Below are 23,992 nucleotides of genomic sequence, written 5' to 3' on the forward strand. Positions count from 1 at the left end.
CCATCAAGTACCGCTCGACGACGCGTTACACAAGCTGTGGTTTATTGCACCCATCGTAGTCTGTATTCTTATGAAAGATTTCTGTTTGGTATAGCATCCACGCCGGCTATTCTTCAAAGGAAGATGGACGCAATACTCGTGGTGCTGCCAGGCGCCGAAGCCTATCTTGATGATGTGCTAGTGGCAGAACTTAGCATTGGCAGCGGAGAGTGGTTTAAGGAAGTTTTGGAACGGTTCCGAGACCAAGGCGTTAAGATTAAAGCGGAGAAATGCAAGTTTCAACAATCTTCAGTCACGTACATTGGACATCGAACAGATCGTGAAGAACTTCATCCCGTTGAGAAGAATTTAGATGTCGTCTTGCAAGTACCACGCCCAAGAAATGGCATGGAGTTGCGTTCGTTCTCGGGTATGATCACGTACTACGCACGAGTCTTGCCGAATATGTCCACGGTGCTCACGCGATTGTACCGGCTAATGGACAAAACAAAATTACTCAGAGCCGGAGTGAAAGTCGTTGGCATTTGTTTTTGACGTATCTCGTTTACGTGATTACCTTATAGGTCGAAAGTTTACCCTGGTTACCAAACCAACCATCACCCTCTCCTGGGACTACTGAGGCCTGATCGCTAGACTCCAACGATGGCGGCTATTCACATTCAACAGTGGGCACTGTTCCTGGGTGGCTACCAGTACAAGCTACAGTACGTGTCTCGAAAACAAGTGCTGACAGCAGATGCCCTCAGTTAACGGCCAGTAGAGGAGAATGGTCCAACGACGAAAAGCGAACACCCCAAATATATCTTGTCGTTAGATGCACTTCAAGAAGGTATTGTGACGACCCACGAATTACAGGAAGTAACCGCCAAGGTCCAGGTGTTAGCCCGCAACACGCGCTATATAGTGCGTGGGTGACGTCGAACAGCTAAGAAAATGCAGTGACAGCTATTACCGTTCTTCGGCCGCAAATTAGAATTATCGTGGGCCCACCAACTAGTGGGCTGGGGCTGCCGGGTCATGACACCGTCTGCGGCAGAAAGTAGAATGTTACAGCTGCTACATGAAACACACCAGGGCTCGTCGTCAATGAAATATGGGATGCGATCATCGTTCTAGTGGCCGGGTCTGGACAGCGACGTAGAGAACTTCTCCGCTTAATTCACAAACTGCTTGCAGAACTTGCTCATGGCTTCGGCCTCCTCGCCAGTAAATTGGCCAAAAACATCTGACAGGTGGTCTTGGAGCCACATCGATTTTGCAGGGCCTATAGCAGGCCAGATGATCGTGCTGGTGGTAGCTGCAGACACGAAGTAGATTGAAGTAGTTCAAATGAGGAACGCGAACATAGCTTGTACTATTCGGTGTTTGCGAAGCATGTTCTGCCGTTTCGGTGTACCACGCACCATCGTGTCTCATAGTGGCACAAAATTTACGAGCCAGAATTTCACCACGTTCGTAGCAAGAAATAATATTGTACACTTACGTAGAGAGCAATCCCATCCGCTATCGAATGGAGCCGCGAAGAAAGCGGTTCAAACCGTGAAGGATGGGTTGCGTCAGATGACACAAGGGCTGCTCGAAGATAACCTAACGCGACTGCTGTTCAATTGCATGTGAACCCTCCAAAGGGAAAGAAAGCACCGCTCTGAAATCTGGCTTGGCTATCAGCTATATGTTCGCGCTTGGACGCGTGCTTGCCAGCCAGAGCTGCCCATTCAGGGATGGGCCGTGACGAATGAACCGTTTCCCCAGGCAATAATGTATACATCACAGTTATGGAACAGGTCAAAAATCGGCACTGGGGTCCATGCAATCTAAGTTAGAACCCAGAATGGTAAAGGTTGAAACACCAGACGGAGTAGTGCGGTGCCACGTCGAATAAGCCCGCCAGCGTCATCAAGGTACACCCGGAAGGACTACTTACGAAGCTAGTACAAGCGCCCAATCGGACGGTCAACCTGACCCAACCAGTGCTGTCCCTTCATCACCTGCCAGGACCAGCACTGTCACGTCAGCGTCTTGTCCATGCACGGCAGCCAAGGAAATACCTGTGGTAGGACAGCCACCAAAAGGCCAAAGAAATGTCCCAGCTCTACTGCTCTTCTGCGGGAGCAGGTTTTTGACGTCGAGGCAGCCGACAAAACGACCGGACTCTTGCAGCCTAAGCTAAGGCAATAGAAACGAACTCGGAAACCAGTACGGCGCTTCTAATTAAGCGGCAAAGAATCTTACATTTTTGTTGTTCGTCGTTGCACACCAGCCAAATAAGGTGTGCGCGGCCACACCCATATTCACCTGCCCTGTTCCCTGTTCTAGAATGATCATATCATTATTTCCCTTTCCTTCGCCCAAACCCTTTCAGTACTGCATCCTATAAACCGTTTTATTGAGGGCGCCATCATTTTACGATCACAGCGCCGTCTATCATCCAGCGCCATGCTGGTATGAGGGATCACGCTGGAGGGTGCAAAGCGAACGTGCTGTTGACGACGAGCAGCGAGTTTTTGCGCTTTCTCGAGAGGTGTCAACAAGTTGTTTGATTTGGGAAACTTCTTAGCGAGTCGTCACCAAGCTTTTGCATTTGATATAGCCGCGATATCTAATGGCGACAGGCCTAGAAGCGTTCCCACAACTCTGCCCACGATCGAAGTATGGGTGAGTCAAGTCTCAATATTGTCGATGAGTAACGTATACATGTAACCTATTATTATTGTATGTCTAGCCTTGAACTCTATTAAGGTATAATTCAGGCGACAACAATTTGTGTGTTTCAACTGCTCTGTCAATTTTTCTTGATATAGCAAAGGCGTTCGGTACAATCTGTCCCTCCATACTGTTAGAAAAACTGTAATCTTATTGTATCGTTGAAAACGCGCAAATTATCCACAGCTACTTTAAGGCACGAAGGCAACAAGTGGCAATTAACAAACAACATTATGCTTCCACCAATATCGTATGCGATATGCCACAAAGCTCGGTTTTAGGCCCTATTCTGCTTTCATTAGACATAAATGATTTACCGGACGCACTTAACCTGCCAAAAGTATTGATGTATGCTGACGACATCACCTTAGTTTACTGAGGCGACTCACTCTCGTCATTACAAGACAGTCTATCTGGCAAACAACTAAAAGTAGCAAATGGTCTTCAGAAAATATACTAGCCCTTTCCCAATCTAACAGGAAAATAACAGACTACAGTGCGTTCACTTTCACTCTAACTAACCGACCTCTGGATTGTGCTGAATCATTTAAATATTTAAGGGTTACTTTGGAAAGTCACTTGCACAGGAGAGAACATATTAGCGTTGTCGGTAGAAAACTCACCTTAAGCTGTTACACACTGGCCCGTGCCTTGCAATATTTTTCGCGTTCTTTGCTTGGTTGCATATACTTTATTTTGTTTCATACCTACAAGAGCTATTGTTGTGAAATACGGGGCCTAAAATATAAAACCCACTTAATACCTGTACTGCAGTTGCAAAAATGCGGCCCACGAAAATAATATTTACCTAAGTTCATCACCCTAGTAGCGTTCTGTTTACTGACCCTAGTATGGTTTCTTTCACAGCATTGACGTTTCACGATCTTATAATTTCTTTCAAGAAACTATAAGATCACTTGTTTAGTTCACAAAATACTCAAAACCAAATTTCCCTTACCCAACACCATGTCCAACCTCCCGCGTGCAAAGACCAGGCAAGCAACTAACTTTACCTTAACCCTTCCTTATTGCAGCAATGTCTACGGGGAACAATTATTAGAGTTCTTTGGCGCTATAACTCCGAAGTTTGATCTTGTATGTAAACGCTTTTTCTGGCATTGCCTAACATAGTAACTCTGCGTTTAAAAAAGTACTTCTTCACGTAAAAATTGTTCTTACTCATTGAGCAGATATTTACTTGGTTGACCTGTATACGTATTTTTGTGTATTGGACCAGCTACTAGCAACATAGGTTATTGGTCCAACTCTTTTACGCCCCCCCCCCATTTCTTGAACTGTTCAAATAAAGCTCACTTTTTCTTTGATTGATTGATTGATTGATTGAATCAGGTGTCTCGGTGTCACATGCTGTGTACCGCACCAGCGTATATACCAATCTAGGTAACTGCGAAGATCCGAGGAGACACGTTTTGCCAGCTTCCGTGCTACTAAAATTTGGGCGGTGCGATGTTCTAAACATTGCTTATCTGGCAACCGGGAATCAGGCTTTACAAAATAAAGAACCGCAAAATAACTCGATCAAAGGGCCATTAACATGGATAAAAATTGGAGGACGCTTAAGCTTCGCCTTCAAGAGTGGAACGCGACAGCGTTCCCGTCGACCCGCCAAGGGGTGTAAGACAATGGGCTACGGCGCAGCGACTACGCGCCCCGCATCGGACGCGGTGAGCGTCGAGCAACGCAGCGTTCGGCGCGACAACGAATTGTGCGCCTGAGCAGGCGACGCACGCCTGAGCCTTAGAAACAGCTCGTTTCTAAGGTAACACCGCGTTCACTAGAGGCGCTTTTGTACCGCTTTGAAGCATCGAACACTGTCTGCCAACTCCGCCTGGGCAAACACTTGCCCGAAATGGTTGTCTCAGCGGGCAGTTTGCCAGGGGGTGTTTATGGTTTTCTACGTGAAGTTGTGGTTTCATGCAGGTTTTTGTCAGCGCGTTTTTCACTTCAATATTTGAGTGACGTTAACCGAAAAAAACTGTACAGGGACCTGTGTGATGTTGTTCTTCCCGCCGTGCCTTTATATCGGTCTCTCTACAGAGCTAGCCATGGGCACAATGTTCTGAAGCGTGTTAAGGCGATGCTAGTGCCGTCAGGCGCTAAGACGTTCTTTTTTAAATTGCACTCCGGAACGCTGACTGTCAAACCGTGGCTGGCTGAAAGAGGTTTCTTTGTACCTTGGGGCACTCATTGTACAATTTGCAAGCAGGAGGAGACAATTGAACATGTTTTTCTGCATTGTTGGGATGCCGTTTTCCTCTGGGATGTGCTCCAGCGCACAATCAAAAAAGATTTCCCCCTAGATGCGTATGGGATTCGCTACTTGCCAATAGAAAGTGATGATGGTACCCCATTCGATGTGATCATGCTTATTGCCCTGCATAGCATTTGGAAATGTAGAATGGCGGTAAGGAACACCGATCTCGATGCAAGAGCGGCTCGCCAGTATTTCAAAGAAAGCATACGGAACTTTGTAGGGGAACAAAAATTGCTGGAGTGCATCCCAGAGTGGTTGCCACGTGTGGAATTATTATTGGTGATAAAGGAATTTTAGCACAAGCGCAGCCGCACAAGTTCTGCGGTCGTTTTTAACATATTGTGAGTGTGCCTTCTGATTATTTGTGAATGTGTATTTTTTATCCGGGCCAGTGACCGGCAATAAAGAAAAAAAAGAAAAAGAACCTCGTGGCTCAGTGGTAACGTCTCCGTCTCACACTCCGGAGACCCTCGTTCGATTCCCACCCAGCCCATCTTGCAAGTTGTTTTTTATTCATGACGTGCCTGCTGGGATTTATCGCTCACGGCCAACGCCACCGACGCCGACGATACCGGCTTTTCTGCGACACGAGCTGCTTAACGCTGTCGCGTTAAAATTAATTTATGGTAGTGGCCGCGAATATGTCACGATTAACCAGACGCACGAGACGCGTGAAAAGATTGTGCGCGCTCTTGCGTATCGAATGGTGCCTGCGCGTGCAAGGCACCTCACCCACTCGACAGAGCTGAAAAACGAACTCTTTGCAACAGCAACTTTACTTTCTGCAGTAATACAGCGGGCGATGAGCGGCGTCGACAAGTTGCTGGCAAGATTCGGAAGCACGGGGGAGCCCGATGCCTACCGTGTGAGCACACGGTAGGCATCGTTTTGGTTACAGAATGGAAAAAGAACACACGTTCATTCCCTAGTCGGCGTGTGCTGTTTTCATAATACGTCCTCGGTCAACTACCACAAGAACATTGGTTGTCAAGCATGATAATGTTAGAACACGTTTAAGGAGAAGACGTTTAACGTACGTGGATGAAGAGATAGTAAGCTTCATCCACTCACAATATTTGACCGAATCGAATACGCACCTTTCTTTCATATCCCAGTTTGATCACGGGTGCCGAGTTAGGAGTTTGTCGCCGAGCGTTCTCTGAGAACAGAACTTTCCGAAGAGACACGCGATGGCATGAAGAATTTTCTGTTGATGCTTGCAACGCAAAGCGGACGTTTCTCTGCAATAGCAGCGGCGGTGTCCAGGAAGTCGCCATGGCTTGAAGACGCAATTGGCGCTTGCTTCCGAAAGGTATTTTTTTCAGCCAAATGCAGCAGGGTGGTATCCCGTCAACTTTGAATCATCGGACATTGCAGAAATCCCAGATAGAGCCCGTTTGAATCGCGCTAATTCACAATTAAACCACTACCTTTCGAAGCTGTAGCTAGGAGAAAACGGAATCCGCACGTAGCGGTGCTAGAAAGAGAGAGGCACGACGCGCTTGTTCGAGGCTACGTTCCTCTTCGCCAATAAAACGGTCGATATAATGCAGCGGCGCTTTCAATATAGCTGTTTGAATTTGAATTCGAATTTTTGAGTTTATTTGCAACCGTGTGGCGGGAGACAACGGGTAAAAGCTGTTTAATCAGCTTCAGAGGACCTGGCCACCCTACACACACGCAGCATAATGGTAGTTGTAGCAGCAAAAAAAGAAATACAAAAAAAAGGAAATATAGAGATGCAATGTACTTGGCTCACCGACAGGCAAAACATACTTGCGCATGGCACGCGTCCGCAAGCTTACAAAAACACTATTTCAATAAACAGCAAAATGAAAATAAATAAATGAGCAAGAATTTTGTACAAACGCGTACGAGTTTATGGTAAAGATGTTGTTTGAATGAGGGTTGTGAAATTTCAGACAGTTGTTCCCTACTAAATATATTTAGTAATGTGGGTAACAAGAACTCTAGCATGTCCTTGCCGGAATTTGTGCGACATTTCTTTATTTGCCAATGTTCCGGTTCGCGTGTATTACATTTTCTAATGTTTGCTCCTAGTCCAGCTAATATTTCTAGCGCGTTAGTATTGGTGACTATACCAAATTTGTACTGGCGCACAAATTATAAATGTACATGGAACTGACCCTAATAATACTGTGTTTCTGAATAGGTCCTCAGTGCGAAGATAGTATGGAACCTTGCATGTTAATGGAACCACACGCTTTTGCAACACTACAAGCTGGGCGATATTTTCGTTGGTAGTTGTACCCTAAATTAGTAACCCATAGTTAAATACTCGTCAAAAGAGACAGTTATGAGGAAGCATATTGACACGTAGAAGGCAATAAAAAAACACGGCGTATGACACCAATCGTTTAAGATGACTTACTGATCGTATTGTATACGTGGTCCTCCCATGTCATGTGTTATGCAAAGTAGACTCCCAGGGTTGGTATTGATGGTACTAGTTCAATTTCGATGTCACTCAAATTAACTAGAGCAAGCTAGACAGGTTTGTTTGGAGGTCGAAATAAGACCGTCTTTCTTTTATTCGTGTTAACTTTAGGTGGTCTCGTATAGCCCAGTCATATACTTTAGATAGCGCTTTGTTACCCCTATTTGCTAAGTCTCTGCCTGAATTTCACCAAAAAAATAAATATTATAAATTTAGCTGTAGTATCAGCAATCGGGATCTCATTTTCACATAGCAAAATTAAAAATGGTCCCAGAATGCTTCTCTGGGGAACACCACATTTGACAGGTTCGTAGATGACCTTTCTCCTGCATCCATTATATACTGAGTTTTATGTTGTAAATAGGAGGAAACTAAAGTGTGTAGAACGCCTGTATTCCCATAATATTACTAGCACGGACGAATTTCTTTAACTGGGTTTACACGATGCCCTAGACAAGATTATCGAAGCGCACAACGTTGCTCAATACGAGCGTTTGGCAAAGACCAGAATCGAACGACACATCCTCGAGACGCGGGGCATCAGCTACCACACGCAGCATGGCGAAAAGGTCGCGATACTCACACCGATTCGCGAGCGCATCACCGTTCCGCCGTTGGAGCCCAAGAACATGCACCCGACGCATCTCGCTGGCGGGCGCAACAGGTGCGCGCGAGACCCGCAGTAGGAATACCGCAGTAGCAAAGAAACCGTTTACGTAAACGCGGCCTGTTACGAGCGGCGACGCGGTTTCACGGTCGCAATCACGAACCACAGGGGAACGCGTCGCGAGTGCGACGATACGCACGAGAAAGGTGGAGGCGGTCGAGGAAGCGGCGCTAGCAGTCGCGGTGGCCACCACGGACGCCGAAGTGATAATAAGCGACTCGCAGGCAGCGGTACGCGACAACGCTAGCGGCCGGATCTCCCGGAAAGCGGCCCGCATTCTCCAAATCCAAAACGGCAATATTTGGCACAAGAACGACAGTTTCCTCATATGGACCCCCGTCCTCACGGACCCTTCGCTTCCAGGCAACGAGACGGCCCACGCCGCAGCTCGAGGACTTACATGCCGAGCCGCGGCGCCCACCGGCAATCCCGACGTCTCGCCCACCGTGAGAGCAATGCAGGAGTGGACGTGGGGGGACCACATGACCGCGTTCCGATACCTCACGCAACAATACAGATTGAACAGATGTAAATACCCACCACCGCACGCCAAACAAGAAATAGGGGGTTGGCTGGAGGCGGTTGCAGACCCACATATCCGAACCCGGCGATCCTTCACCTCTGCTACCTCGACATTTATTCGTCCGACGAGTGTAAAGCGGGCGGAGCCAGAGCACGCTGCAGGACACGCTGTGGGAATACACCGGCAGCGAGCAGCACGAGCCCCGTCGAGCGATGCAGACGTGGCAGCCTCGAACCGGGGGTCGCGATGGAAGGTGGCCCTGCTCAGCCACGACCTCGCCAATCAACTGTGGACCGTCCGGCACGCCGAAGAAGCCGCCGCTGACCAAGGACTGGAGTGCTTATGGCCCCACTCCACTCAAATCATTGGACAGTTCTAATAAAGTTTTCACTCACTCAGTTCTTAACAAAATGCTGTGATTAACACGGTCAAACGCCATGAAGCAATCTCAGAATAAGCCGTGTACTATTTCCTGAGATTCCAATTTCTCTAATATGAACTCCTTTTGGGCAAGAAGAGCAAGTTCAGTGTATTTCTTTTCTTGGAAGCCGTATAGGGCACAGTACTTAAGATTATGGCGATCTACAAAAAATGACAGGCGCTGTGAGAATTTTTTTTCAAAGCCTTTACAAAAGACTGGTAATATAGATGCCGGGCTGTAATTGCTGGTTTCATTTTTGTCCTTTCTTTAAATACTGCAGTTACATTGGCGGCCTGCATGTCACGAGGGAAAATTCCTAATGATAAGCTTTGGTTTAAAATATGACTTCGAAATGAAGCCAGAACGTCGACTGCATGTTTCACTAGCTGTATTTGGATAACTGACACATCAGCCGCTTTACTGTGACCTAATGCCACAAAAAACGAGAGAACTTCATTCTCGGAAATCAGTATCAGAAATAATGTGTGTTCAGCGCGAGAAATCATATAATTAAAATATGCATCAATGTTTGAAGATTGACCGACTGAAAGGAAGAAGTCATTGAAACTATTCGCCAATTCGCTAAATGCTCGTTCTACGTCATTTTGTAAAATCGTAATCGTTTGTTCGGGCAATTTTCCTAGCACTGTATTAAGCGTCCTCCAAACGTTAGCATTACGTCCTACAGAGGTACTAAATTGATGAATAGATATTCGTACTTAGCCCTCCGTAGTTCCTTGGTAACGGAGCTTCTAAATTGCTTAAACGCTTTAAGTGCCTCAGACATTTTAGTTTTAATAAATGTTTTGTGCAGTTGGTCACGTTTTCCAATTTGGTGAAGCGATTTTCTTGCCATTCATGATTTTCTGCATTTTTTTGAGCGTTTGTCTTTAAAGGAATCGAAGGATGATAGGCTTCGAGGAATACGTCAAGGAATATCTTATATGCAATGCCAGGCTTAAATCCTTCTAGCACCATACCGAGGTTAATAGGTAGTTTTAGAATTTATACACTATAAAAAGCGGTCTTTCAGGCCACACATATTAGTTCAATGTGTAGCTTGTAGAAATAAATGTCGGCAAGTGATCGCTGTTGCCACGAATAGTTGTACCGGAGTTTATGATCCGTAGTTTTAAAGTCGTTATCAAGAGATATATAAGAGTCATCGATGTATTAGTGAATCTTGTTGGTGTCATTGTACCATTGGTACATGAATGGATATTCAGAAGAGATATAATAAACTGCTGCGTTGTACTAGTCACATCTCACATGTTTACGTTAAGATCACCACCTAGCATCGAGTTGTATCGGCTTTCGTTATTCGAATAACTATTCTAAACATAAAAAAAACCCGAACATTGACTACCAGGGGGGCGATAGGATACCGACCAAATTTGAGCACGAGACTTCACTGTGAGCACTTCATAATTGAAAGTTAACAAGCAAAAGTCTTAAAGCCGTTCAGAGTCCAAGGCATTTGACACTAGCATAGGTACACCACCTCCGCGTTTTTTCAGAACGATTCATGTGATAAGACTTGTACATAGTAAGAGTGTAAACGTTATGCTCTACTCCTATTTACGCTACAGCGTTCCAGTGTTGTATAGTGTATGCAAGTCAAATATTCGCCCAATGGAGAGCTTACAAGGCCAAGCATTGCGCACGTGTTTATGACTTGTTCGCGGTGTATCAACAGCTGCAAAAATCGTGCTGACCAAAGACCTTTCCATTCAAGCATACGCAGCAGTGGACTGTCTCAGGACGCGTATCCGTCATCTTTCCCGCATCCCTGATCATCACTTGGCGATCTTATACTCACCTATACATATAATCACCGATATGATCCCCTATACTGTTTGTCTTCCACTATGATACATACCAGCAGCAAGGCTTTTTTTACCCTTTTGGTGTCTCCAAAAGCCTCAGCTGCGCCTAAGTATTCCTGGTGTAAAGAAGAAGGCCAATCACCCAACAATAGCTCTGAAACAGATGATGCTGCTATTAATCAATGAGACATAAGGGGACCGAATACCCATCTACACCGATGGTTTGGTCTAACCGACCAGCTCTTCCGGCGCCGTTTTCATTCCGGCTACGAAAACCACAATCAAGATCAAACGGTGCCACATGATAACATCACAAGCGGCAGAGCTTGCTGTCCTGCATGCTGCTGTCAAATATCTTCTGCAAGAGACACCTCAGAAATGCGTGATTCTTTGCTACCCGAAGGCAACACTTCAGAGTCTCCATTTTGCCCTATATCATAGAACTCGTGAGCAGATTTCATATGAAATAAGACTAGATTACCGTCAAGCTATTGCTAGAGAGCATGAAATTATCTTCCAGTTGCTACCTGGACATACCGGCATTGCTGGTAATGACCTCACCAACGAAGCCGCTCGGTCTGCCCATCTGGGTGCCCCACGAGTTCCAATCTCTTTATCAAGAACCGACGCTGCAAGAAGGCTTCATATTGTGGCTAAAGCTATGACACACAAATACTGGCTTTCTCGTAGCCTTCCGAAGTGTCATCTAAATAAGCTGGATCCTTCCTTAAAGCTAGACGTGCCATAAAAATATCCCCCTCTGGGACAGTATTGTGCCGCCTCTGGCTAGGAATCGTATTTACGGACTCGTCCCGCATTGGAATAAGGGATGGAGGATCGTGTCTTCCTGCCTGACGCCTTTCTTTACTGGGATTTTGTTGCTTTATTTATGGAGGACTATGGTGGCTGTGCAGCCGCTATAGTTATATTTCAGTATATTTACATACGACTAGTCTACACCCTGCTTCCGTAATGCATGCATGACTGCTGAGGTTTCGACTGAATCAAACGCTTTCACGTAATCAATGACAGCTATATATAAGGGTTGGTTATATTCCGCACATTTCTCTATCACCTGTTTGATAGTGTGAATATGTTATATTGTTTAGCAGCCTTTACGGAATCCTGCCTGGTCCTTTGGTTGACAGAAGCCTAAGGTCTCCCTGATTCTATTTGCGATTACCTTAGTACATACTTTGTAGGCAACGGACAGTAAACTGATCAGTCTATAATTTTTCAAGTCTTTGGCGTCCCCTTTCTTGTAGATTACGATTATGTTAGCGTTATACCAAGATTCTGATACGCTCGAGGTCATGTGGCATTGCGTATACAGGGTGGCCAGTTTTTCTAGAACAATCTGCTCACCATCCTTTAACAAATCTGATGTTACCTGATCCTCACACGCTGCCTTCCCCCTTTGCATAGCTCCCAAGGCTTTCTTTACTTCTTCCGGCGTTACTTGTGGGATTTCAAATTGCTCTAGAATATTCTCTCTTCCATTATAGTCGTGGGTGCCACTGGTATTGTATAAATCTCTATAGAACTCCTCAGCCACTTAAACAATATCTTAAATATTAGTAATGATATTGCCGACTTTGTCTCTTAATGCATACATCTGATTCTTGCCTATTCCTAGTTTCTTCTTCACTGAGAGCATGTTCAATTCTATCCATATTATACTTCCTTATGTCAGCTGTCTTATGCTTCTTGATTAACTTGGAAAATTCTGCCAGTTCTATTGTAGCTGTAGGGTTAGAGGCTTTCATACATTGGCATTTCTTGACCAGATCTTCCGTCTCCTGCGATAGCTTACTGGTATCCTGTCTAACAGACCGACTTCCATCGCACATTCCTTAATGATGCCTATAAAACTGACGTTGATTGTTTCAAAACTAAGGTCCTCTTCCTAAGTTAAAGCCGAATGCCTGTTCTGTAGCTTGACCCCGGAATTCCTCTATTTTCCCTCTTACCACTAACTCATTGATCATCCGATCGATCTAGCACCGACCGATCTAGCAGCCCCCAGCAGGGAGCAGATGTCACCTAGCGGAACCGGGTAATGACGGCAAAGAAAGCTCTGCTTTACGCAAAAACACGGAGATTATTTGCCTCCCCAAGTATTTGAATCCTCAAGAAAACATTAAAACTCAACAGCCACTCTCGTTGACTTCAAGATTGCCCAAATGAGCAGCTTCTTTCACGAGCAAATGACTCAAAACCATCCGATCGTTTCATTGGGCACATACAAATGTCGTCACAGGTTAGGAACTGAAGATATTTTCAAGCCATTTCAATAAATAAACTTCAAGGTGGCCACAGGATGACAATCCACTCTATGCAACTGGTCTACATAAAAAGGAATGTCGAACTGTAGGCCAGCCAGTTTTACTGAGAAGATCACATGCATTCCTTTCCTAGAGAAGATGTGCAAGCAAGGAAAGGCATATCCTGCTTACTGCACATTTGGTATGCCAATTTTTGGCCAGGCTATCGGTTGCTTCACATTTTGAGCACAAGGCTCCCGGATTCGGTGTTAGCTTTATTATTGCTCATGTTTACAGTGGTTCCTCTCCGCTGTGTTGTACAGGCTGTGTCATATGCACCGTATTTGATATAGGTTGATGGATATATTCGCACGGTCTAACCAATCCGATTTATTACTTTATTTTATATTTATTATAATTATTTCAAATATAACAGAATTGCAAGGCAAACAGATTGGTTTGGACCGCTCGCGGGGAAATACAACGTTGATTTCAGTGACTAATCATCCTAACTGCTCCCCGCCACATAGCAGACCTACATTTACCGCTGTTCTATGAACGTCCCACACGTTCAGTGTGTTAGCATTCAATGTCTCCGCATTGCGGCTTCAGACTAGACTGCATCGTAGATGAGAGGACCGCAAATCAACATAACTTCTGTATCTCATAGGCCTATGTATTCTAAAAAGTGTACCGCTAGGAGCCACGTAGCCCGACTCTTTTATCGTGGCAAGTTGCAGGCAATACTTTCAAGCTCACTTTTGAGATGTGATTCTTGAGGACTGGTTGCGGTTAATCTGGCAAAAATATGCAAGTAAAATCATCACTTGTCACCCACGCCTCTTCTTTATGCCTACGATTCAGTGGGATTCGCAGGTGCATCATTGGCTGCCGGAATTGGTGCGTTTTAACCCAAGCTCACTGAGGTCGTATCCTCAAGTACTTATCTGGGTGTGGCTCGCCATAGGTGAGAAAACGTGGTACTGGTTGGTGGCCGCGCCTATGCGCAGTGTTCGAGAACTTAAGACCTTTCACGCAGTTTGCACAATAATTCTCCGCCGGCCTCAGACAGTGCATGTACACAAGTATCCGAGCACGTGGATGGGGGTAATGACTGCCAGGGTAGTGCAACTGGCAAAGCATGGAACGCGTAATGTGAAAGATGCCTATTCGGTTCCCACATTCGGCAATTGTAATTTTTATGCACTTTGTTTACTCTTCTGCTCATTATTTTTACATTTCAGTTAAGCAAAATTATTGCTCCGATAATTCTTATGGCGTCTTTCTCTGTTTTGGTCATATGGTTTTCAATGACATTACGTGGCCGCAGCGTATCCTGCTGTACTCAATCTTCTGATGCGTAACGAAGATAGGTAGGCAAACTCACCCATGAGTCGACTAACTCAGACTCAAGCCGACTCATGACTCCGAGTCTGAGTCAGGCTAGCGTACTAGAATTTTTGTAAGGTGTGAGTCCAACACAGCAAGCACAAGTTGGCTCTGGCTAGCTTGACACATCTTGAGCATGCTAGAAGTAGGTAGCTCTGTGCCCAGATATAGTTTAGACACTTTAAAGATGGCTAGCAACTGATGCCTCTAAGCTATACGCACGATGAATTATGAAGGCGCGTATTTAGAAAAAAAATATGAAAAATTCTAAGCCGCGGCTAGCACTTGAAGTGTCCATGTGAGACGCTGTTTCCAGGCTATTCTGAAGACAGTTACACAAAAAATATCAAATTTTCGAAGGCATTGCCAGGAAGGATCTTAAGCAGCATCAAGGAATCATGGGGGGAGGGCGGGGGGGGGGGGGGGTTCGCCAAAAGTATATGGGCAAGGGGTAGGAGGCGACACGATAAATTTTGTAAGCAAGGATGTTTTCCCCTTGCTTTGGAAAAAAGGAGGGGATAGTTGCGTTGGTAGGACATATGAAATCCCTTGTACCGAAAGCACACCATAACTGATAAAGCGCGCCGAATGCGATTCTTCAGATTTCGTACGCAAGTTCCTTCTGCTGAAATTTCCATCTTGCAAAAGGCGGGGGGGCGCAATTTAATATCTACATAAAGGCACCTAAATATAAAGGATATGCTATACGAAAATATAGCCGTGCATTAAAGTTGGCTTAAAGCGAAAATACGTTAGCATAAGAAAAGGTTAGCCAGCGTTACATAAGAGCAGTGCGAACAGCGCAGGTGGCGCCAACGATGGTGCTTTGAGCTTTCTTTTTTAGCCCATTTTGGAACTTTCGTGATGGTGGCTGCGCTTTGTTCTTGCTGTTCGCATGCTTAAAGTTATGTATGTGCTTGAGTGGAGACCTTCGGATCGTGTTTGCAAGAACGGCAACAAAAACACCGCTTTATTTCGGTTCGGTAATTGATTTTGTTATACTCTTACAGGTACCAGGGATTAAGTATTGAAAACAATGTACGATGCTTATTTACAAAAATAACTGCCGCTCCAGCCAGTTCTGCCGACAGCTTGAGACCGAGGAGAAGTTCGCCTTCTTCGTCGGGGTGCCCGCGCGCATCGTCTAACAGAAACACGCAACATGCATGTAGCGTTATCCCCGGCGGCAGAAGCAACATCTCGCAGCGTCTAAATATTGGTGTCAGCAGGGGCCCTATAATTTAAAGCTATTCCAATCTGTTTTATCTCAAGCTCCTGACGTCAAAATTACGTAACCAGCGACGCAGTTATCGAGCGGCGACTCGCAGCATTGTCTGAACCGCCTCAAAAGCGGCGTCCACGTTCATAGGAGGTCACTTTTGTTCGCTTGCAAAACGAATAACACTGCCTGCATTAGGCGCTTCAAGAAGTTGAACGCGTTGTTCGCGATCCCTTTGAGGACGCGGCCTACTTTGGCAGCATCGGCCATTTTTTCGTCCACTTGCCAATAAAGAGCGAGTACGTCTTGTTTGTGCGAGACATACGACTCAGTGGGAGACTACTCTGATAGCAAACTCTTTTCTTGCAGCCAGTTGGCGACCGGTCGGCTTTCCAAAGAGATGGCGAAGCTTCGATTGAATGCATCCCAGCTAGACAGCTCGCTGTCGTGCTCTCCGGAACCAGGCAAACATTGCATTCGCTCGCGTTATGGTAGGGCCCCCCGGATTGCCCTGGCTAACATGCTCATGCCTACTGAGCCGGTCATCAACGTCAACATTATCTGGGCCTGAGTGTATGCCAAGACCACGGGGATTGGTAACGGTGACGTACGTTGTTGTTGGAGTTGCAGTTGTAGATGCAGAAGAGGTGTCGTTGTCGGGAGCTATAGTGGAAAGCTGCATGGTGCGGCCGCTGCGAGCTCCGTGGCGAAAGATGGGGAATGAAGACATCCACCAAATTCTTGCACGAACAAGAAATTAAACACTGAAGACTATTTACAATGTAAACCTACAAAAACTAACTGCGCCGATGGCCAGTTGAGCTTCCTCCTGTTGCTTAATGTAATGGCGCGCGTTGAGAAAACTGTTGTACTTTTTTTAAGAAAACAAATTGGAATGAAGTAAGTGTTTTGTAAATGCGAATTAAAATGTCTGCCATTTTAAATACAACTGATAAAAAACTAGTAGTACAGTAAAAATTATGTGATCATGTGAATTAAAAACAATTTCAGCATGCAATTAATTTTGTCTCGTGCCCAGAGTTGCAGAGGGCTTCACAAACGTTCCAGCGGCTATAACACAGTACAGTAGCCCTGAAAGAAATAATTATCGGAATACTCAAATTCAAGCCAAAGTATGGGAAGGGTTCTTATAAAAATCTTTCCTTTGAATAATTAACCGGTGACATGTCAAGAAGTGTTGCAGAGATTCACTCTCATTGCATAAAGGAGAGAAACGTGACACAGATAGAGTACGCCTGTGGAGGTAACAACGCAAGGCGGGAGGGGAGTATTGAGTGCCTCAGTCTCGTAATCGTTACATAATTTTTTTTTCTATTTGAGCACCATGTGTTATTGCAAAGAAAATTGAGATGCGAGAAATCACAGTTTGACATCAATGACGGCGAATTTATTTGTAGTAGTACATCTTCTGAATTAAGCCGCAGTGACGAAAGCTGAAGTAGGTAAAATGGAGAGAACAGGACCATCGTGGGATGGTGCTGCGAGTGCATGTGAACATTCGCTTAAGGCTAGACCTTTGTGGCGTGGCGCCCATACTAAACGAACGAAGCGCAAATGCCCTGAGAGGAGAGAATAGACTTTTTCTAGTGAATCTGACAATTTCGATGTTGGTAGTGAAGAACAGAGGCAGGCAATCGGTTAAAATTACGGTTTACCACAGAGACCATGGTAATTTCCGTAAGGCTATGACAATTGGCAATAATACAGACAGGCATGAAATGAGGTAGTCGAATGGAAGAAGACTAATTTAGATATCAGGATGCAAGGTACACGCCTAACTGCTCTTTACAGACGGAACCATCAGTCACTCTAACGGTGTATGTATTCAGGTATGTAAGATGGTCTTCCAATATACCATTCAGCTATTGGTAGGGCAAATGTTTAGGATTGTTTCGAAAAAAAATTCAATTCAAATTCAATTTTACCGGCTAGAACAGAGGAATTTAGTAAGACCACCTCGCATAAGTGAACATTGAATGTGTCCAATAGTTTTTGTATGAAAATAGCCTGAGGGCAATATGAGCGATTCCAGTTACAGTTAAAAACAAGGCCGGTTCAGAAATGAAAACATATGGTGACCTCCTCTGTGGAGATGCATATATCTTTAGGAGACTTAAATATATATGCGTATATCTTTCGGAAATCGCATGAGAACAGAAGGCATGTGTGTTTCTTGATATAAAATATCATTCGCGACGAATTTAGGGAGCCACAGACGTAAACATAATGCATCTTGTTCAAATAGTACTAAAAGCCCAATTTTATTTGTGAATCCGTCAGATATAAAACGCAGCTGAACTCTATTATCGGGCGAAAATAAATACAATAAATCATAATGACAGCATTCCGGTGAAATCCTGATAGATTGCTGGTAAGTGTACGCAGCATTCCTAATGCGTGTGCTCCCTTGGAGGTGATGTGCTCTATATGCGCACTTAAATTAATGTTTTTGGTGTATATGACACACAAAAAAATTAAGTGAATTTACCTGCAAGACACTGCCTTTTCAATAAAGAATCGCAATTTGCACACGAACACTTTGAGGGAAAATTAGGATGGCGCTTTTTTCTTATTAGGAGAGTGATTAATATCATGCGATAATTGAAGGGAACTAATATAGTACAATTGCATTTGGAAAAATATATGTATATCTACCAATGCAGCAAAAGTGCGATGTCATTGGCGTATGCATATAGCTTCACATACTGTTGCAAGGGTTCAGTTCTCCGTAAAACATTAAACACCATTGGCGACAGGACTGATCCTTGGGGTAGAGCTCTTGACTGTTTATATGTTAATGAAGACAATCCGCATTGAGAGCAGCAAAATTCCCGGCAGTTTAAGAATTCACAAACCCAAGCAACAAAATAATTGGGCGGACCTGAATTCAGAAGTGCGTTAATTAGGCTACATGCTCTACATTGTCATACGCTTCAGTTATATCCAAAGCGGCTCAGCCAGCATATTTTTGCTGATGTCTAGCTAGTTAAACTCAACATTCTAGGTTGACGTAGGCGCACCAAGTCGAGCACCCACGTCTGAAGCTAATTAGACATGTCTTCAAAACCATGTTTTCTATCAGCGGTCGTGTAAGATTCTTTAGATGAGTTTTACTAGTTTTTATATACCTGATATTGGCCCAATGTTACCAAAGAAGTAACCAGTGCCTTGATATTTTTTCAATAATGAGACTACTTTGCAAGTCTCTATTCTGCAGGAGTGCACAAATTTCTAATAGAATGGTTTATCATGGTAAGCAATCACGACATATGTAGGCGGCGCAGCGTGATTGGGCAAAATTGACTTATAGCGGCTTTCAAGGCGTGTATCCATTTCTTCCAGTAATTTGGCCAATGAAGTTGATGTTGGAAGCACATAGTCGACGTTTATTTGTGCAGGATTGATTTTTTATGCCTAAGAAATCGAAGCAGTACTTTTCTGTCGGTGGCCTTTGAAAAAAAAAAGTCGAGTGCCTACAATCAAAGCTGTCTTTCGCATTTTCAACGGTTATTTTAAATTTGGCTGCTGTGGACTTATAGCCGCCCCCACCCCAATTACTAGGGCACTGGTTATGAAGCAGTTTTGCAAAGCTGCTTTTCTTATCCTATAACCACGCGAGCACTCTGCGTTACGCCAAGGGCTAGAAGACCCACTTTAATGGAGTGCACAGGGAACTGAGACATCTTTACGAAATTTTTAAGCAGAAAATAGATTCATGGCCTTTTCTTCTTGATTATCCCATAGATGATTAGATGAGGGCTTGTGCAAGACCCTTTTGAGTGTGCTGAAATAAACAGAAGTATTTGAATACCTACTAATTTCAGTGAAAGGACACAAAAGCTCAAACAATATTTTATAGAAACTGCTTTTATAACAAACCATGTGGAGATGAATAATTTAAATAGTTAAATTAACATATATCGAGGAAGGTGCCTGACTTCGTAAAAATGGGGGTGTTGTTGTATTAGTGCATAATTAATTATTGTTAACAGCCTAACCCCACAAACGTTTACCAATCGAATCGGTCGTAAAACCCCACGCAGTATGATGGGAGTTAGTCTCCGGCAAAAATGATTTCTGTTTTATTGGGAGCTCGTGACCCATGAGCAGTTAGTTGTTTTCGTCGGGGCCCTCACGCACATTGTCCAAAAGAAACATGCAATATGCATGTAGCAATATCATTGGAGGGTTCCCACTTCGTTGGAAATCATGTTGCACGGTTAGATCATCGCGAACGTCAGTTAACATTTCGAATTGTCACGTTCATGCAGTTACTGACGGAGCCTGCTTCAACATGCAATGTTTTTAAGTTTGTTACTAGCGCTTTTATTCCTTTACCTCTTTGCAGCGCGAACATTGTTCTGGCTTTGAGGCTACGACTGGAGCTGTGTAGTTCTTTTACTGACTCGATACGTGGTGATTGATCGCCAGCAATGCTCTAACGCTAAACAGTTGCAATATTACTATTCATCACTACGCACTGTACCAAAACATGATCGCACAAATAGCACTCGGTGATGGCTGCTACAAACGAAAACAATCGAACACACAACCATTTCGCATGCAAGTCGCCTGAACACCATTTGTTCAGTTTGCGAATCGCAAAACAAACTGCTAATGGGCTCACGTTTAGCTCCATCAAGTGTCAACTCCGTTGTTAGGCACGAAGGCAATGTATATAAAACCAAGGGCAGGCAGCGAAGAATTGCGCTCGCCGAAGGTGACATCAGCCGACCACACAGGCCACTTTTGTACAATGATGCCAGTAAAGAGCAGCTGTGCCACTGTTTCAAGAGAAGCCACACGAATGCAAAACAATATCGTCAGCCACTAATAAGCAAAAATATGCAACACTTCAGGAAAACTAAACGTTTAGAATGGTTCAAAAATCTGTCGGGCACAGCTACCTTGAGTGAAAAAATTATCACATTTAGACATCCACTAAATGAAACTTCGATTTTCTAGGTATATAAATTTACAACATTGTGAATGTGCTTAATGCACAAGCGTGAAATGTTAAATGCCTATGCGTAAATCACGGTGAACTTCATTTTTGGGTGTACTGGGGTTAAATGCCTATAATTTATTCGAAAAAGTTGTTTCAGATACACACTTTAACCTTCAATTGGCCTTCATTTCATTTTTACTGAATGGTTTTTGCGATGCTTTACCCCTCTGATTTCAATACAGCTGTGTCGCTTGCAGTGTTGTCACTGAGGAGTGGGTAGTGAATGCAGACTGCATCTTTTTCCGTTCTTGTTGTTCAGAGGATGTGGGTGGCTTTCTTTTTCATAGTACCTGTCTTCAACTGGAGGTCGCGTTTGCAATTCTGCGTAAGCTATTGTTGTTCATACAATATTATGTAAAAATGGTAGAGGAAAGTCCGGTGACCTTTAGCACTGCAAGAAGGAAAGCTTGGGTGAAGTGATTCATAGCTTTCATTGAATTTTCCTTCAAATGTTGTAGGATTTATTTGGCTGCAAAGAGAAAAGACTTAAATTTGATACACGAACAAGTGTAGTGCAAGACGCATTTTGTTTGCTTATTTGTTAGCTATCAAAGTTGCATTGTTTCCATGACATACGCTGGTGCAGCTGAGGACTGTGGATAGCCAATGTGCTATTATGTTGCTGTTTTAATTTAAGTAGTCATTTGTGTGACCTCATCAGCTGATCAGAGTTATCTGAGTTTCAGAAGCAGCTGTGAATGACCGAACATGACCTAATATGCTATCACGCTCTATCACAAGAGTGCAAGACCGGCTGGAACAGCTGCTGATTGAGCGTCATCTTCTGCTCAAAGGTAAATGTTAACACTTTTAAAACCCTAAATACGTAGATTTCTTTCTCAGTTTTATGAGATATAATAAAGTGAGCTATAGTTCTATTTATTGCTGAAGAACCTCGTAGCTTTTTAATTTATTACAAATATTGGTCTGAACTCTAGCTTTTCAAATTGCCGGGTTTGAATGCAGTCAGCTTCAGGAAAGGCATGTTCGTGTTGTGCTAATTGTCACTAAGGAAAATGATATTTCCGTTTCGAAATTTGCCATATCAAATGTGAATTTGACATCAAAGTTATGAGGTTTAAATTGTTCGTCATTGTTGGTCTGACGAGAGAATACTCACACTCTTAAAGACTGTTACACAAAAGTTGTGAATCATTCTAATACAAAAATTCATGATCACTAGTGTACACGAAAGGATGTGAAGGAGAAAGCCTGCGAGCTCAAGTGTTATTCAATAAATTACTTGATATTCTTACTTGAATGCGCTGTTGCTTCCTATTACTTGTTTTCGCCTACTGCAGGTCTTTGGTTCGATTACCTTAATTAACTGTATCTTAATTATCTTTGCCTCAAGTAACATCAAAGGTCCATGATTCGACTCCAACCAAAGGTCATGGGTTCGAGTGGTGTAATTAATGCTGTGTTAATAACTGTGCCATAATTGACTTCGCCTTACGTAGCATCAAATGTTGACGGTTCGACTCCCAGCAAAGCTCCAGGGTTTGGCTCCTAAGTCTTGTGCCATCGAATGTTTCGGGCGGTCAGATTTTCTACCCATGAGCCATGTAAGACTTCTGCCTTAATAATGAATAGCTGTCAGCCCAGTTATTTTGCTACGGAGCCTTAATTCATTGCTTCTTATTACATAAATATTACGAATAATTACCTAAATTTTTAGCCTGACAGCCCAAAACATGCGCCAAGTGTACTTTGGCTTTCTACATGAAAGAGAAGCCTATTAGTGTCCCCAAACTGACACGGGGCAGTCTCATGGCATCGGAAACAACTGACTCATAGACACACTCTGTGACCTTGCTGCGAAAACTGAGATCATGCAACTCTCGACAGGAGAAGAGGGGAGTAGGACCTCTTGCATTTTAAAAAGAAGTGAGCAATTGAACGGGTGAATTTGACGACATTTAGTGACAAGTTCTTGATATCACTGTCAACTGCAGCATTGAGCCAACTGGCTCGTGTTCGAGTTGTTTGTCGCACCGCATGAATACAAATAATGGTTTCCTTGATACGAATAGTCTCCTGCTTCATGTCTAAAGCAGTTCTACCCTCGGAGCACATTTTGAGCTAGTTGCACAGACAGAAAAAGTGAGCAGGTGTCCAAGTCTTTTATGCGCCAAGAAGTTGATGCAGATCTGCCGCACAACGTGTCCGGTGAAAAAAAAGCACTGCGGGTCCCACGTACTGCGGGTATCGAGGTAAGAGAAGCTTTATAAGCTGTGTGCTTTGATTGACGATAATTATCCTTTATGTTGGTGGCGAATGTGTAACTTTTAAGCGTTTAGTCCAATAGGAGACTGGTGAGTTAATGTTAAGTGGTACCTTGCGTGCACCTCTGCTGTTTGCCTGCGTAGCCCACAGAACGCACAGGGAGACGTATCTGCCTGAAGCGTTGTTCTGCGTTGAAGCGCTGTTCATAATCCCTCAGAGTTGAGCATTATCATTGCCTCACATTGCACATCGCATCGTGGCAGAAGCCTTTAACATTAATTGTGGGGCTGTACGTTGCTCAAATAATTATTATAAATGTGTATGTATACATTCTATACATAGATTTGCAGTATGCACCACGTTTCGCTGCGTAGCGAAGACGCTGCTATTCAGCGTAACGCATATTTTGGGCCTGGGTGTTCTTGACACTCAGTGCGCGCATTGGAGCCATTTTGCTGGTGCGTGTTTACATGTTCTTTCGGAATACGTGGCCAGCACCCCTTGACACGCCAGCTCCAAGCGCTCTCTTTAGGCTTCGGACGATTGTAATGTTTACACTATCACAGCCCAGCACGCGACCTCCATAGCCCAGCACCTGCATTTTTATCGCATAAGAAAGCAAGCACAGCCCGTTCCATATACACAAATTACGCATTCAGGCCCGCGGAAGCGCCGGCCGGGTTGGGCGGAGGCGAGCACCATCTGGTGCTGTTGTAAAAACCCAGCGGCACAAACGACAAGACTATTGGAGCGCCCGGAAACACAGGAGAAGCGACAAAGAAAGCTTCGGTTTAAAAAGTGGACGAAACATTGAGTATTAATAAGAAACATTGGTCAGAATATTTGTCAGAAAGTGATTTATGATATATTCTATTCATGAGGTGGGCAAAAAAAATTCCAGCGGCAAGCCAGAAGATGCCTTAACGTGCTTTTGCAAGAAGCCAAGCAATAAGTTTCCCAAGGTATGGCATATTCGTCATAATGTTTGGTTA

The 23,992-nt window shown here is 44.2% G+C and overlaps 1 protein-coding gene across 1 annotated transcript in view; it reads left to right on the forward strand.

The window, feature by feature from the left end:
* Window positions 1-642: 642 nt before the first annotated feature.
* The window catches only part of LOC142586080 (uncharacterized), a 108,236-nt gene continuing 84,886 nt past the window's right edge, over window positions 643-23,992 (forward strand). Inside the window, exons 1-2 of the mRNA XM_075697340.1 lie at window positions 643-704; window positions 21,516-21,568. Coding sequence (XP_075553455.1) covers window positions 643-704; window positions 21,516-21,568 — 115 coding nt within the window. The remainder of the gene's footprint in view (window positions 705-21,515; window positions 21,569-23,992) is intronic.

This window comes from Dermacentor variabilis, chromosome 6 (assembly GCF_050947875.1).
Source record: "Dermacentor variabilis isolate Ectoservices chromosome 6, ASM5094787v1, whole genome shotgun sequence".
In the NCBI taxonomy this organism is placed as follows: Eukaryota; Metazoa; Arthropoda; class Arachnida; order Ixodida; family Ixodidae; genus Dermacentor; species Dermacentor variabilis.